Source organism: Cricetulus griseus, chromosome 3 (assembly GCF_003668045.3).
Source record: "Cricetulus griseus strain 17A/GY chromosome 3, alternate assembly CriGri-PICRH-1.0, whole genome shotgun sequence".
Lineage (NCBI taxonomy): Eukaryota > Metazoa > Chordata > Mammalia > Rodentia > Cricetidae > Cricetulus > Cricetulus griseus.
The window spans coordinates 168,798,730-168,814,759 of NC_048596.1; the positions used below are offsets into that span (position 1 = coordinate 168,798,730).

The window sequence follows — 16,030 nt, forward strand, 5'->3', positions numbered from 1 at the left end:
GTGTCAAAGAATTCTGTGTTCTCAAGCCTGCAAGCGAAGTCAAATCTTACACAGTTCCCTTTCTGATGCCTAATTACTTTTTCATGTTCCTGCCAAGTGGCCTGGCCTGCTGCCATCTACTTCTATAGTCAGAAAACTCTGCTTTTTAGCATGTTTAGGATGAATGCTCCTATGTCAAACAAACTCCCTCTCCACAGTCTCCTGCTCTGATCATCCACCTGCCTATTCACCCATAATTCTTCAAGTATTTGTCAAAATATGTTTCCCTCCACTGTAAAATAAAATGCAAAGGTTGGGAAGGAAAAACTTCTGCTCAGGTTTAGAGCTGCCTGCACCTTTCCCCTCTTCTACATATTCCAGAGAAGACATTTGGTATTGGTTTCTATTTTTTGTTTTCTTTTGAGACAGGGTCTGGTGCTGGTCTTGAACTGCCTGTCTGATTTTCCTGCCTCCACCTCCTAAGTGCTGATATCACAGATATGTGCTGCCATACCCAAGGTTTAGTTCTGTCTTGTCTTTGTGTTGAGATTTCTATTCTTGTCCAGATCTGTCCTTCTCAGCCTAGTAACAACCTCCCAGGATCTCTGGAGAGAAGCGGTTCCTTCCTTCCTGTGCTGCCCTCTGCTGGACATTACTCAGGTCAATGAGAGTTTGTAACTTTGGCTTTGATTTATTTCATGGAACAATGGATCAACACCAACATTTGTTGTAGGTAGGGGGAGCTTTCTGAGAAAAAAGAAGTCTACAGTCATGGAAAATATAACAAGCTACTGCTTGATGAAGTGAGGAGGCTCTTTAGGGACATGTGCTTGCAGGATTTAGGAGTGATTGAAAGAGGGCCTGGCCTTGCACTCACCCCATCTGTTGTTGAAAATCTGAATGCCTGAAATCACATTGAAAGATGAAAGTACCAGTTTAAAAGTTGTTCATTAAAGTGCATCTTCTATGTCAAGGACTTTAAAGCAGTAATTTGGATAGCTTCTAGAAATTTGGAAATATGTATACTATTCTTTTCAGACAGTGAGTGATCATAAATAAGAAGTTTGGGTCAGAATTCCTGAAAACTAAAATGATAGATGTCCAGGTCTCATTCAGGAAGATTCCAGTCAGTTGGAATGGGCTCTTACCTGGTCACTGGGTTTTGGGAAAGCCTAAAACAATTCTTCAACTGTTACCCGATAGGAAAATTTTAAAGTAAGCAAGAAAACAGAAAATTGGATGGTGTTATTTATATCTGAGCACCTAGAAAGCTACCTGTGACATAGAGAACTACACTCAGGATTTGTAGGGCTGTGAATAGGAAATACACTGCAGCCGTGTGCATGGGCTGCCCGACTTTCCCTCCAGTATCTTGGTCCTTTCCCTAGGGCCATATAACATCCCTTGATTCCATGTAGGTGGGAGCAGGTACATATATCACACACCTTCCTCTCCTTAGGGGAACCCTGTTACGATAAATCTGTCTGACAAAAGCCACCAGAGCCCTACTGCCACGTGGGCGCTTTCCTCTGGCCAGCCGCCAGAGTTCTGCCAGCCGAGTTAGGGCCCCAAATAATATACAGAGACTTCTATTAGGTACAAATGCTGCTTGGACAAAGACTGGGATTTCTCATCTGTTAGCTCAGTCTTAATTATCACAAACCTATATATTTTATAAGACTTATCTTATAGAGGATGCCTTCCGCTGGCGCCCTCTCTTGCTGGTGGATCACATGGTGTCTCCAGAGCAGAGAGCAGGAGGGAGAAGGAAACTCCTACCATATTATACTGCCTCCTGTTGGTCCCCTATGGGCTGCCTCATTCTTCCACTGAAAGCCTGCTCCCCTCACCTTCAATGGCTGACCCTGGTCTAGCTGGTCTCTTCCCTCTATGACCTGAGCATTTCCAAAAATTACAACAGCACTCAAATTTGTGTTGGGATTGATTTGTTTGTGTGTAGGGTGGAATGGGGGATGGGCAAGGATAACTCGCAAGGTCTGTGACACTACTTCTAGCTATGTGAACACACGCTGAGGACTTCGATGTGTTGGCGAGATTTTTATTCTAAATTGTCCCCCTGTTTCCTCTAGGTGTCTGTTAACCTATATCCATGCAGCCATCACATGTCCTTTCACTATGTGTTTGGTGTCCCTGTCTCCTGCTTTTGACCTATCACTATCTTTTTCAGTGCGTCTCCACTGGGAGTGAGTACTAACCACACCTCCCCTCCCCCAGAGAACTGTGTAGTCTTCTAACATGCAGGGCAAGAAGTCTTGGCCTCCGAGTCAGAGACAGGATACAACTTTCAATCAGGAAGGCAAGGCCATTGTATTAGGACTTTTATGTGGTTGGGGTGGGGCCAGGGCCAGCTTATGAGGCTGGGATCTTACTCTGGCACCAAGGAAGTCCCACGCTTTCTAATCAGCTTTTCCAGATAAGGAGCCAGAGGGGATGGTGATAGGTGAAGTTTAAAAGCCACCAGCAGTCAAAGCTCGGGAAGTGGATCCGGACTCCACATCACTCAGCACATAATTGGGCTTTGCCTTTTAAATCCCAGTCTCAAGATCTTTGTTATCTAATGTGTTTCAGGCAGTTTTATTTATAGGAATTATTCACGAGGTGAACTCTACTCATTATTTTCTGAATGTTCATTTGTTCCACGCCCCATTTTCCATGTCAGCTTGCTTTGAGAATGACAATTCCATTTTATCTCCAACACTGAATTACTATATAGACCTCTTGTGAAAAAATCTAATGCCCAGCACTATAAAAATCTTTAGCAATTGCCTTTCTGCTCTATCTGCAAGCAGCTTAGCATCAATAACATGAGTAGAAAATCACATGTCACTATAAAGTATTCTCTTCTTTGTCCCAGCTTTTCATATGTTCTTCAGCCTGTTGACCTGTGGCTCACAGAGTCTCTCTCCATCCTTTCACTTTCCACTAAAAGTAGACTTCTGGTAGATGGTACCTTGTATCCGTTGACTCAGTGTCAGTATCTGGGGGCAATCTCTTTAAAGAGATTAACTCTTAGATCAGAGTTAACTCTGATCTAATCTCAACCTTAGGAGGACCTTGTATTCCCAGTCATGGAGGTGGGGAGGGGGGTCTTCTCAGCAATCACACCTCTTTCCAGTACAGAAAGATCACTATACAGTTACACAGAACCATGTTCTATACTCTATTAAGGGACACAGAACATCACAGCTCTCCTTCCTTGGCCTCAGTGGGTCTTCACCAGAGCTCTGGGAAGAGAGGGTCTTTCCTTTTTTCTGAAGAGGTTGTATGATTTTGTTTCTTCATGTAAAACACATGTGTGGTGTGGTGTGCCTGGACCCTTAGAGACAGGCTTGGTTTTATCTTCCTATGTGCTATCAATCTTAGTCATGAATTTTGGCAGATAGCCTTTCCCTGCACTATCATTCTTAGTCATGGACACCTGGCAGAAGTTCATGGATATGAGTCAGTGATGGATGCAATCTCCCCCTGGGGTTTGTAGTTATCAGGGGTGTTATACTTTCACAATTGACAATAAGCGTCCATTAGCACCACAGTATGACAATGTTGCAGACTTGGTGGTAAATCATAAGACAATAATCACATCCCATCTTCCCTCCAATCAGCAGTCTCCCTTCAGACTCCAGCAAACATTTCCTAAAAATTTTTAAAAGGGTGTCTTTATTTTTATTTTAAAATTTCCATTCATTTTTGTATACCAACCACAGTTCCTCCTCCCTCCTCTTTCCTAGCTAACCGCACCCACCCCCACCCTACTACCATCCACTCTTCAGAAAGGGCAAGGCCTCCCATAGGGAGTCAACAAAGTCTGTTGAGGCAGGAACAACCCCCTCCCCCCATCAATACTAGCAAGGTATTACACAACATGGAATGGGCTCCAAAAAAGCCAATTCATGCACCAGGGATAGATCATGGTCCCACTGCCAGGGCCTGGATAAACAGACTAAACCATACAACTGCAGAGGGCCAGGTTCAGTCAAAAGGCTGTCTTTTTAGGTCAGCATCTCTCTTCATCCTTCTTCCTTCAATGAGCGTGGATTCATCTGTGCACACAACTCTTGATTTGACTTCCAAATGAAAATTTATCTTCCATATGAGGTACAGATATTCCCTTTCCTTGGTCACATCCTTCCCCCATTATTCAGGCTTGCAGTTTCCTCTGTAAGATCCATGCTTTGGGAACACCATCTTTTGTAGAATAGCCCCATCTTGGCTTCTCTGGTCCTGAGGCTGGTAGAGACTACTGTTCATAGCTCAGTGTGTTCTGTTTGATGTGCCTTCTTAGCCAGGAGTTCAGTCCAGAAAGCAACTTCCTCCCCTTTCAGTCTCTGGGCTTGCGGGGTGGTGGCTCCAATCTGCAGGTACCCTTCCTTCTGATCATACTCTGGCCAGTGTGGCAACCCCTTCCCATTGGGATTCCTGGGAACATAATCAAATAAAATTCCTCAAGACTGCTATGTGGCCCTCCATTTCTCTGAAGTTTGAAAGGATCTCTGGCTTATCTCATTTGAAAGGCAGACAACCTCCACAGACAGAGAGCTTACATCTTTTGGGACAGCCAATTGATTCTAGAAAACTTTTGCCATAGAGCATTATGGTCAGGGCTTTCATCACTCTGACTTGAGAAGTCACCCTTTCCAAAAGTTTGCCCAACTACACCCTAGCCACCCTTTTCACCTTTGCCACCAGGCTCACCCATTTCTAGCAAAGTTGACCCAGTATTTCATCACCATCTTGCTGAGGTTGGTCTCCTCTTCTGAAGTGCCCCCTGTTGGGAAGGTGAAAAGTTTTTGTTACTCAAAGTATGGACCAGATGAAGCATTCTTTGGAAGCTTGTTAGAAGTGGATCTACATACTCACTCTTCAACCACTCAGTCAAATCTTTCAGTGTGAAGATTCTGGTTAATTACTGTGCACATTCAGGGAAAGACTGATAAATGATTCAGCAGTGGGATGTGTGTGCCCATGAGCCAGCTGCCTTTACTGTCCATGTTCATCTGCCTATCCCTCCTTCCCCAGGGTCAGAATGCCATATTCCAGACTGTCCTCTGCTTTGGGGAAGTGCATCTGTGTCTTTTCTCAGTCACTCAGGCACAGTACTATCCACAGGCTCTAAAAGATACCTGAACTACAAAGACTGATGAGCATTCCAGCTAGGAAATGCCCAGGAAGAGCCCTGCAGTTCATTCATGAACTTATGCAAGTGTGGAGAGATAAGGCCCTGTTCACATTTGTGAAAGCCTTTCTTTAAATTTCATGTTGTGGGACTGGAGAGATGGCTCCTTGGATCAAGGCACCTGCCACAAAACATGAGAAATCTGAGTTGTATTACTGAAACTCACAATAGAAGGTAGGGAACTATTCCCAAAACTTGTTCTCTGATCTACACACACACACACACACACACACACACACACACACACACACACACACACACACACGCGCGCACACACACACACACACAATTTAAATATGTTAATAAATATATCATAGATTCCCTAGGAAGATGCCACCTACCTCTCTAGGAAAGGGAAATAGAATAGATAGTTATGGAAAGATGGGGGAGGGGCCAACAAGCTGGGAGATGGACCCCCAACTGACCATCTCTTATCACTAAATGAAGCTTACAGTACTGGGATTGGGTTACATCTAATTGAGACACTGGCCAGAGGTCCCATGGAAAACCCCAAACAGCCCATGTTGTCATCAAGACAATAGGTTGCTCTCCACAGCTGATGGCATGCTCCATTGCTGAAGACATCACCTACACAACTCATTGAACCTGGATAAGTGGAGCTGGTGCCTGCATAGAGACTTCACCCCTACATTCTAGTGCCTTTGGTACGGAAAGTACTCTGCACACTCCCAAATGAGCAATGTAAACAAGGTAGCCACAAACCCTTTGATCTACAATGGTGTCTTGCCTGCAAGATTCCATAAACCTTATTCCAGTAACCAACCAATATGTGATTTGACATAAGTCCCACTCCAGGAGATAGAGTCCATACCAGACACTGCTTGAACGACTGAGAACCTAAGACTAGATATCCCAGAGACCAAGGGCAAAGTCTAATGCTACTGTTGCAAAAAATAAATAACAATTAAAAAAGGTAGCAATAAGTTGACTCCTAATGACATTGTTCTAAATTCATATAGCAGTATCTTGCTCAGCCATCATCAAAGAAGTTTCCTCCTGAAGATGGGATCGAATGCAGAGACCCAAGCCAGACAGTAAGTAGAGGTTGTTTTGTGGGAAATCAGATAGTAGTATTCTAATACTAGATCAGGGAGTTTTGGGTGGGTGATCTACAACCTCTTTTCTGGATCCATAGATCATATTCACAGAATGCCCATGACAGGGACACATAAGCCATCTTTATGTGTGTTAGAATAAGGGAAGGTTGGGGACTGCCTACTGTAGCTCCGTTCTGCCACAGAGTGTCAGGAAGAGAGCGCCATCAGGAGAGGAGGAGAAACTTGCTGAAAATCTCTCAACTAAGACTAGGACCCACTCCTCCTGACTCCCAGATCACACCCAACATAGAGCCAATACCTTTTAAAAATGGAGCCCCAAATACAGAGAAGATTTCATCACCGTGGTCTCCTATCACCATCTTGGGTCTCTTTTCAGATACGAAGCTTGGCCGATATTGAAACTACCTACCTACCTGCATCTGAGGAGACATGGATTCATGCACAGTTCATGTTAGTAGACAGACACCAGGGTGGCACTGAGGTTTCCATCCCTCAAGGAAACTGCTGTTTCTTAGTGCAGGAGAGAGGCAGCTTCTGGAAATCCCAGTGATTGCTTTGTGTTTGCACAGCTGTTTGAAGTAGAGCTGGGATCTGAGTCAGGTGTTGACAGAATGCAGAATGAGAGGATGTAATTCGGTCAGTGAGTGCTTGGGTGCGTTCAGTGACAATACACAGTGCCTGCTCATTCTGGAGAAATCAGCACCTAGTCAGCCTGGTTGTGTGCATCCCCAGTGTTTTCCTCAATCATTCAGCAGAACCATGAAAATCCAATTGCTTGTTGAAATAGGAGGGTATTTAATATAAACACCTACAAATGTATACAAAGACAAAAATCTGCCTTTGGATTTAAGGAAATCACTAAACTTGAAGTTCATACTTCTGTCACCTGCATTACCTTGTTTCCTGCTTGACCTGGAAGAGCTAAGATCTTAAGATATTATAGTGGAGAAAACAGGTATACTTTTGCCCATCTCTACCATCTCCTCTCACCAGCAAAGATGCCTGTTCAAGCCTGAAGAAGTGACTCTTTTTCATGCTGGGTGCATCATTGGAGACACCTGATTTTTTAAGGATACCACTCACTTGGATGAGCCACCAGCCTGGGAACTCTGCCACTGTCCAGTAGATATCTACATAGATAAGCATGTGTATATCTGGTGCTATACTGTTTACGATTTGTTAAATACACCTGAGATCAAAATAACAAAGCAGCCATTTAGTTCACCATAGGAGACAGGCAGTAGTGGCTCACATCTTTAATTCCAGGACTCAGAAACCAAAGACAGAATGATTTCTCTTAGTTCATATCTACCCAGGGCTACACAAGCTTGAATCAGTCTAAAAGAGTAATGGAGTTCATGCCTTTAATCCCAGGACTCATGAGAAGTATTTAAAACAGGAACAGGAGCTCAGAGCTGGCAATCATTCTCCAGCCACATTGAGGATAGGAAGGCATTGATTCTCCAGAAAATCTGAGGCTTTGTGAGGGCTTTTTGCCTCTCAGGATAAGTGGAGACAAGATTGCTATTTCATTTGCATAGAGGTAAGACATACTGGCTTGGCTCCTTTGCTTCTCTGATCTTCAGCTTGAAGCTTAAACCCCAATATTTGTCTCTGGGCCTTTTATTTTTCATACAACATGTATGTGCATGTGAATGGGTATATGTGTATATATATACACATAAACAATACATATGTACATAATATATATGCTCATAAATTTGCATATATGTATGGATGTATGTGTATACACTGGACTGAGAAGTGGACAAGGTAGAGACTTGTTATTGTCTATGTCCTTCCATTCCACACATAAGACTCACCTCTGAGGCCACGGGACATGAGAACAGATGGGATACCCACAAATACATCTCCAAACAGGTCCAGTAGAAGGTCTTTCTTTTTGACAAGGTCATCTGTTTGTCCCAAATACTTCTCAGTGACTGCTGGAATCATATTCTCAGGGATGTTCTGAAACAGATCAGAAAGTGACCACCTGCAGACAGTTAACAAGACTTCGTGGCTTATAAACCACCCAAGTTCTGTGCCAACCAGCTGGTTATACCAGGGAGGATCCACTTGCAGTATGTTATAAACTTTGAGTGTCAGGCATCTGAAAATTATGTTTTCTCCCATCATGTGGGAGAAAAGATCCTTTTGCTTGACAGCTTGGACACTGTTGTCTAGTGAATGCTATCTTCAGCTGTTTTTAGAGGAAATTGCTGTTCTCTGTCTCCCGTGGAGAGAATTAAACCTCCAGTGTCTCTCCCTGTTCTCTATGGGGAAAGACACTGTGAATCCCAGCAAATAGCTTTAGAGTAAGCTATTCCTAGGAAACGAAAGGAAGTCCATGCATCAGAAAAGAAGGAAACCTCCAGTGTGCAGCAGCCACAGAGCTCACCTATCTGATTTGCCTTCTAACTACTAGGTCTTAGGCCTCCAACATGTAAATCTGATGGTCTTTGTTGGTTATAGAATCAATATTTTCTGAGTATAAACTCTCCAAATAGCTTATTATCCTGGAAACTTGTCCTGGACATATGGGAGTGTTTGATTGGTGAACAATGACTGTGAGTTTATTACACTGGGGTGCAAAGTGGAAGAGTAGAAAAGTTGGAGGTGAACCCCAGTCACCACTATTGCTTAGAGCCATTGAATTTGTCTGTGATTAAAAGAAGGCACTGACTGACCTTTGTTTCCCAACCAATTCCCATGATTCCCAAGAGCCTTACAAGGACAGAGTGGAACTTCCACACGAGGGAACTGGCCATTTTCTCATCCATATTTTCTTCAGAGAATAGATCAACTATCATCTGTTAAACAAATAATAAAACATTTATGAATCCCAGGAAATTAAGAACCCAACAGACTAACCAAGGAAACCAAATGGAACAATGGAACTAAGATGCTTGATGTACTTGGGGGTGTTAACAGACGTGGTGGTTTATGTTCTGAAAAAATGAAATCAACAAACAAAACAAATGGACCTCCATAAATAAATCTAAGCAATACAATCAAGTGAGTCTATTTATTACATTGGAGGAACAGTGTTCCTCTAGGCAGTGGAACATTCAGGCCACAGTCAGGTAGAAGCTGAGGACAGAGGACACACCTCTTCAGATTCAGGTGACAGGGAAAACAAAACCAAGTATTATGTCTGTAAGTATGTCTCCCTGTGATGCCCTCTGAAGTCCTTCTGTGTGAGAGCTGCAGGACTCTGGGATGTGCTGACCTGTCCAAGTTTGCACTCAGAACTCTGGTCTGGTTTCATCATGTCTTTGAGGGCTGGTTTCAGCACGACTTCTAGTACTGAAAGCCAGTCCCAGGATGATACCAGGGACAAAGATGCCTGCTTGGAGAGTTAAGCATTGCAAGTGGAAAGCTTGTGGTGGGCAGATAGGGCCCCAAGCCCTATGTTCAGTAGTTTCTTTAGAAGGCTTTCAATTGCTTATCCTCTTCTGCCCCAGGAGGAATAAATTGGCACTCTAAAGGGCTTCATCAGGGACTCTCAGTGCAAATTTACTTGGAAAGTTTTAAGCTTATTTGAAATGTAGTTTATTCGGGTATATAACCCTTGATCAGCGCAGGGAGGATGCTGGCTGAGCCCCTGTGGATTGCATCTAAGAGATCTGTACATTCTCACCATTGGAGCCATCCAGCCAAACACTTTCTTGTTGATGCCCACCATGTAGGGGACAGTGTTGAAGCTCTTCTCAGCCAGGATCTCTTCTGGAGTCTTTGGCAGCAACACTCCATCTATCACAGTGGAGGGATTTTCCTGGGGAAAATAGAAATACAGTGCTTATGAACACCCTACCCTAGGTTTCCTCCATATGTTCCCTTTTTCCTGGCATGAGAGTTTGCCAAGCATAAAAGCCCTTGTGATTATGGCCACAGAAACCCAGTATGCTAAGAACGATGGTTCATTCTGCTTTCTTTTTGTTGGATCTTTAGTATCAAGTTCATATTATTCTAAAATATAAGGATATAATCAAAATCTCTGTTAATAACCCTAATAGTAGTCACAAAAGCAAAATCTATAGTGGCTAAACCATGAGGAATTAGTGAGGAAAGAAAACATGCTGGGTAATATAGCATATGGTAAATCACATCAGGCAGAATTCCCTTCCTCTGAGTTCTATAGTTACTCCCACCAATCTCTGATATTACCGCCCCTACACAAACTACACTCACACTTTGCATCAAGGCCTGCTTTTAAAGAACCACACACAAGATGTCCTGTTGGGCATCTATGACTCTTTTATTAGATGTCTGCATATTAAGGATTGTCATGTTTTCCCGGTGAGGTGACTCTTTAGTCATAACTAATAGTCTCACTTTTTCCTCTATACTGTATTAATTTTCCAGAATTAATGTTGACACTTGATTTTCTCTTTAAGTTTCTATAGGTTGTGTCTGGTACATTTCTTTTACTTTTAACTTATCTAGAACTCAGTGTGTTGTATTTGCATTGCTTTAGAAGGCATTGTTGATGTACACACACACACACACACACACACACACAAATACTGAAAACAGTTTTCTTAAGGCACTCTAGAACTTTGTGAGGGGCAGGACAGGTCTTGTTAGCAGTTTCAAAAATCTCTGGAAGGGACACTGGCCAAAGTGCCCTATGTGGTTAAGGAGGGGGATTTTGCATATTCTGCTGGCACAAAAATAAGAATCTGTCTTGACCACAAACTTTTCTAGAGAAGTGGGGAAGGGATGAGGGTTTAGGGAAACCAAATATCTCTAGCAGTCAAATATCAAAAGTGGAGTCAGACTCATTACAAGTTACATCACTGGGTTGCAAGAGCATAATTGGTCACCATTTGGGAGAGCCTTGACATTTCCCTATTCTTTGATAACAAGACACTCAATCTCTTCAGTTGTATAATTATGCTGTTAATGATAATTTTGAAAATTTATCATTGCATGGCTCTAACTAACTTAGTGCTTTCCCATGCTTTTGTCTTACACTAGAAGTAGCACATGACCACTCTCCAGCATGGCATCTATTACAGCTAGGAACATCTCTCTCTGTTTGGATACAGTGATGTGTTGATTCGCCACCACAAACTTCATAGCCAAAGGCACCATAATTCACAATGGAGAAGCCTATCTACCACATGTGTTGTTTTCATAAGGTTCCTCACAGGCTGCTGTGCTTGGGGACACTGGACACATAAGCATCACTGTGCTTGAAAGCATCTTAAACAGAAAAAAATGGCCACTTAAAAATACTGTAGAAGTGGCAACCAAATAGACCACAAAAAAGATGTATGTGAGTCTGGAAGATGAGAGAGGAAGATAAAGTCATACTCCAAATTGAAGGTGTGGGTGTAGATTTCACTACACCGAAGATAAATGATAAATGGGTGTTTATTGGGGAACACTTACACAGATAAATATAAAGAACCATGGGAGTGCTTCTCTGCCCTTCCTATTGGATCAGCTGACCCAAGAGAAAGGACTGTGCAAAAGCAAGCCATGACTCAAGCTTCCCTCTTTCTGCTTCCATCTGCCTGAAGCCACGCCCAAAGGGGTGTGGCCACCATTACAGGTTCTCTGGCAAGACCGGTGCACCAAATGGGAATGCTGGGACCTCATGACTCAGACTTGCTTCAGACCTTCACCTGCTCTGTGTGAATGTTCATGGGAGCATAGAAATCCCACAAATGTTGGTTTGAGCATTATTAGTGCACATCAGCAAATAAGTTAACTCACAAATGTAGCATCGGTAACTATGTATTTATAAATATTGGAAATGAACTATTTCAAAAATATTAAAAGAAAACATTTATATGGGTGTGTGTATCTGTCGTGTGTGTGTGTGTGTGTGTGTGTGTGTGTGTGTGTGTGTGTGTGTGTGTGTGTGTGAATGCTCATGGAGGCCAGAAGAGTGTATAGGATTCCCTGGAGCTGATGTTACAGACAGTTAAGAGCTGCCCAATGTGAGTGCTAGGAACTGGTTCTCTGAAAGAGCAGCAAGCTTTCTTAAATGCTGAGCCATTGAAATGACCTATTTAAAAAATATATTTGAGCAGGTTGAATAGAGACTAATTGTAACCAAGGGCTGCACAAACAATGGGCAGAGAGAAACAGGATGGCACAGGTGTGGATTGGAGGCTGAAATGTGACCATAAACCTGAATTGGAGATTTTCCAAAGTGTTCAAGGGCTTCCTCCATCACAGCACTCCACAATGACACTGCAAGAATGCTGCTGTAGAGAGGCTGGCAACCAGGGAAAGCATAGCTGTGAATAGAGACAAATCAGACCAGGTCAAGCTGTGAGCCAGAAACTGAAATGCCACACCAAAAAGCCTGGAGCATAGATTCTCTGAGTGCCTGACTGCTCAGGCCAGTGATACCCCATGGGCAGAGAGACTTGGTATCAGCAGAGGCAGCAAACAAGGAAAGGCAATGGAGGGACACATGAGCCTGAACCTGTGCCCTAGGGAGGGTCCTATCACTTCTTAGGCAAGTGAGACATAAACTGGGCAGCTAAAGTACAGAACTCAGCACAGCTGTGGCAGAAACTCAATACAAAAGACAGTTTGTCTAAACTGCTCTAGGAACCTGTTGTCTCCCAAATCAAGTCTGGCAGGTTTGAACTGGAGCTGCTGTGCACAGGCACAGCCTCTATATGACACTTCACAGGGAGACGGGGAATGCAAAAGATATTTCATCAAGGAAGATTGCAGCTGTGGCCCTACTATACTTTTTAAACTCTATTGTACTTTTTCTCATTTTGTGTTTTATTTTGTTTTTTCGTGTCTTCCTTCCTTCCTTCTTTCCTTTCCTTCCTCCTCCTCCTCTTCTTTACTTCTTCCAGGACAAGTTCTAATATGTGTTCCTGGGTGGCTGACAATTACTACATAGACCAGGCTAGCCTTGAAGTCTGCCTGCCTCGTCCTCCTGAGTCCTGGGATTAAATGGCCTTATTTTGACACAACTCTAGAGTCAAGACCCCCTCCCACTTAGGACTACCAACAGGCACCACATAAAGCATTAACCATGGTATGAGGCCTATCCTAAGGCTCATTCCTGGTTACTGTCACTTATCAGAGCATCTCCTTCTGGAAAACATTGTAATAGACCCCAAATTTACTGGGGTTGAACACTACAAGCAGATGAAGGGGATCCAGATTGGTCAACATAAAGTCACTGACCTTGTCTTTCCCAAGTGCATGGTCCTGTGAAGCTTTGTTGGGTGTGGAGGTCCTTTCTGAAGAGTCTGCTGCCTCCTGCCTGGAGCTGTCTCTAAACATCCTTCTTAACCAGCCCAAAGGGGTCCAAAGGCCTCTTCTTAACCTGGAATATTATTTGTTGAGATCTCCTCTGGAAGAAGAGTCTCTCTGGACCTTCTCTTGAAACCCTGCTTCCACAAGGTTACACTTGCTATGAGGACTGATTATTCTTGAGGAGCTGGTTGTATACCTGCTCATGCTCTTTCATCATGCGTGCTGGATTAATCCACTGGGTCTACAGCCCCAAGCATTTTCATCTGCAGGACAGGGCCATATGTATTGACTTGATTTTGCTGATTAGCCTGGGTTAGATGGTCTAGCCTCTAGCCAGTTCCACTCCCCAAAACATTTGAAGACAGCAACTCCCAACAGTTCTGGAAAGCAATTATCAGAGGCTGTATGTACTTATAACAATTTTATTGTTCACCATCACAATCATCAATACAAAACCAAGTGGAGGCTAATTTCACAAGTTTTTTTTTTTGTTTTTGCTTATAAGAAGAATTTCTGTCCTGGTTCAGATAATCATAGTCAAATAAAATTTCTATCTAAAAATCTACAGCTGTATTAATAAGGATGGCAACTGTGTATTAATTATAGTTTCATAGCAGTCACAGAATAAGAAATGGACAGGAGCTGAGGTGTATACTCTACCCTAGACTTTTATGCTTGGAAATGGGGGTTGGACATTTATTGGACATGTTCCTTTGTACCTCAGATTCACTGATTATTGAAGTCTGGGCACTTGCAAAAGTGCCCAGACCTCTGGTTTGGGGAGTATACCAAAGTCTGAGGTTAGGCTGCACATGAACAGAAATATGATCTTCTTGTCCTTCAGTGGCTGGTAGTGTTCAAGGGTGGTGGCGTTTCCATGGTTACCATGCGCATGTCCATGTCATGGGGTCAACTTCTGGGAGGGTTTACACTTCTGTCTTTGTGGATCTCTTTGATTCTCCCAGGATAACCTTGGGCAACTCCACCACCTGGGATGTAATCCTTCCCTTTTCCTGCCAAATAGTTATCTTCTTCACTCAATTATTGAAGGGAAAGTTCTTAATGGCCCACTTGACATGGCCACAGACACAGCAGCATGGGCAATAGCCTTGGCAATGTTGGCCTTGCTGATCTTGGCAGGTCCATAGGGTTCAACCATGTGGTGTTTCTCCTTCCAGAACCCTTCTATCACCATCCTATTAGAATGCTGGGTCATAGCCATTCAGTTAAAAGAGTCCGTTGGAATGCCACTCACTTGCCCTTTTATACCCACAGCATGGCTAAAAATAAACCACAAACATTTTAATCTCACTGGCTATGAGTTGGGGCAATACAAATGATGTCATTCTACAATTATCCTGCCTTCTAGATGCTTTCATCTTTCCAGAGCATGAAGCCTTCCCTACCCGGGACTCTCCAGAAGGAGAGAAGTCACACCTTCAACTATTTGCTCTTTTGCTCACTTGGACTGGCCCCACAAGAAGGGAAAATTAAAATGTGAGGTATACACACATCATTTATATGATATGTAAGAATAAAATGATGTGCTTTACAAAAAATGGAACCAGAGAACAATATATGAAGTTATGTAATCAGATGAAGAAAGACAAGTATCAAAGTTTGAAGCATAAATGGTTGTCTTGAGAATTCAATACCCACCTTTGATTGTCATACTGTTACATCAATATCTGCTATAGTGTAACTGCAATATTACATGAAATTTTAAATTCTGCCTCACACTTTTGGTGCTACTCTGTCTGCCTTGCTTTCTCACCTCCACAGAGTCTTTCCCCCTGGCACACCCAACTCTGGTTTCTGCCAGTTGGTACAGGATATGTACTGAGTCAGCACCAGTTCTCTAGTCATTGTTACCTTAGGACCCTGGGTGGTTTGGTCTTAGATACATAGTCTTTAAGTGACCCTGTTTCTCATCAGCTGTAAAGTCTCTCTGATGACTTGGTCCAGAACTGTGTCCTGTCCACATGATGGGTTACAGAACTTTACAATATTTTTCCTCTGGGGGAATAAGCCTTCGTGTGGTATCTAAGCATTCCCCAAAGTGTATGGAGTACTGATCCTTCATGGAAATGGGACAGTGCTGTCCCATATGCCCAAATGCCACATACACATTCTATAGAGGTCTTGCTACATGTCCCCAGACTTTATTTCTGAAGGCTTGAAGAAATCCACGGATAAATCTGTGCAACCCCCTCCTTGGGTCTGTGGTCCCCAGCAATTTTGCATTCTTAATAGATCACACATTGCCTCTAACATTTAGAAAACTCTCCAGCCTTTGTCTTTTTATTATTAAAATGTCTCCCTGGAGGGGGAATGTGAGACATGTTCACATCTGTTGTGACAGAGTGACCCCTTTGCACAACAGCACTTACCCTCTTGATCAGAGAGTCTAAGAATGTCTGCAAATGACTCTTACGAGACCCTTTAAGAGAACATTCTCTTGTAGAGAAGGCTTGGGGAAGGTCATTAGAACCTCATCCATAATTCCAGCCACTCTATCTGGACTCCCATAAAG

At 43.1% G+C, this 16,030-nt stretch overlaps 1 protein-coding gene across 1 annotated transcript; it reads right to left on the bottom strand.

Moving 5' to 3' along the window:
- Positions 1-4,244: 4,244 nt before the first annotated feature.
- LOC113834680 (carboxylesterase 1C-like) lies at positions 4,245-14,692 on the bottom strand. Its single transcript, XM_027406083.2, is given in 9 exon segments — positions 4,245-4,416; positions 4,693-4,765; positions 6,551-6,653; positions 8,023-8,223; positions 8,985-9,065; positions 9,896-10,030; positions 10,955-10,958; positions 11,409-11,463; positions 14,569-14,692. Coding segments are annotated over 9 exon segments (948 nt in total).
- Between the last annotated feature and the right edge of the window lie 1,338 nt (positions 14,693-16,030).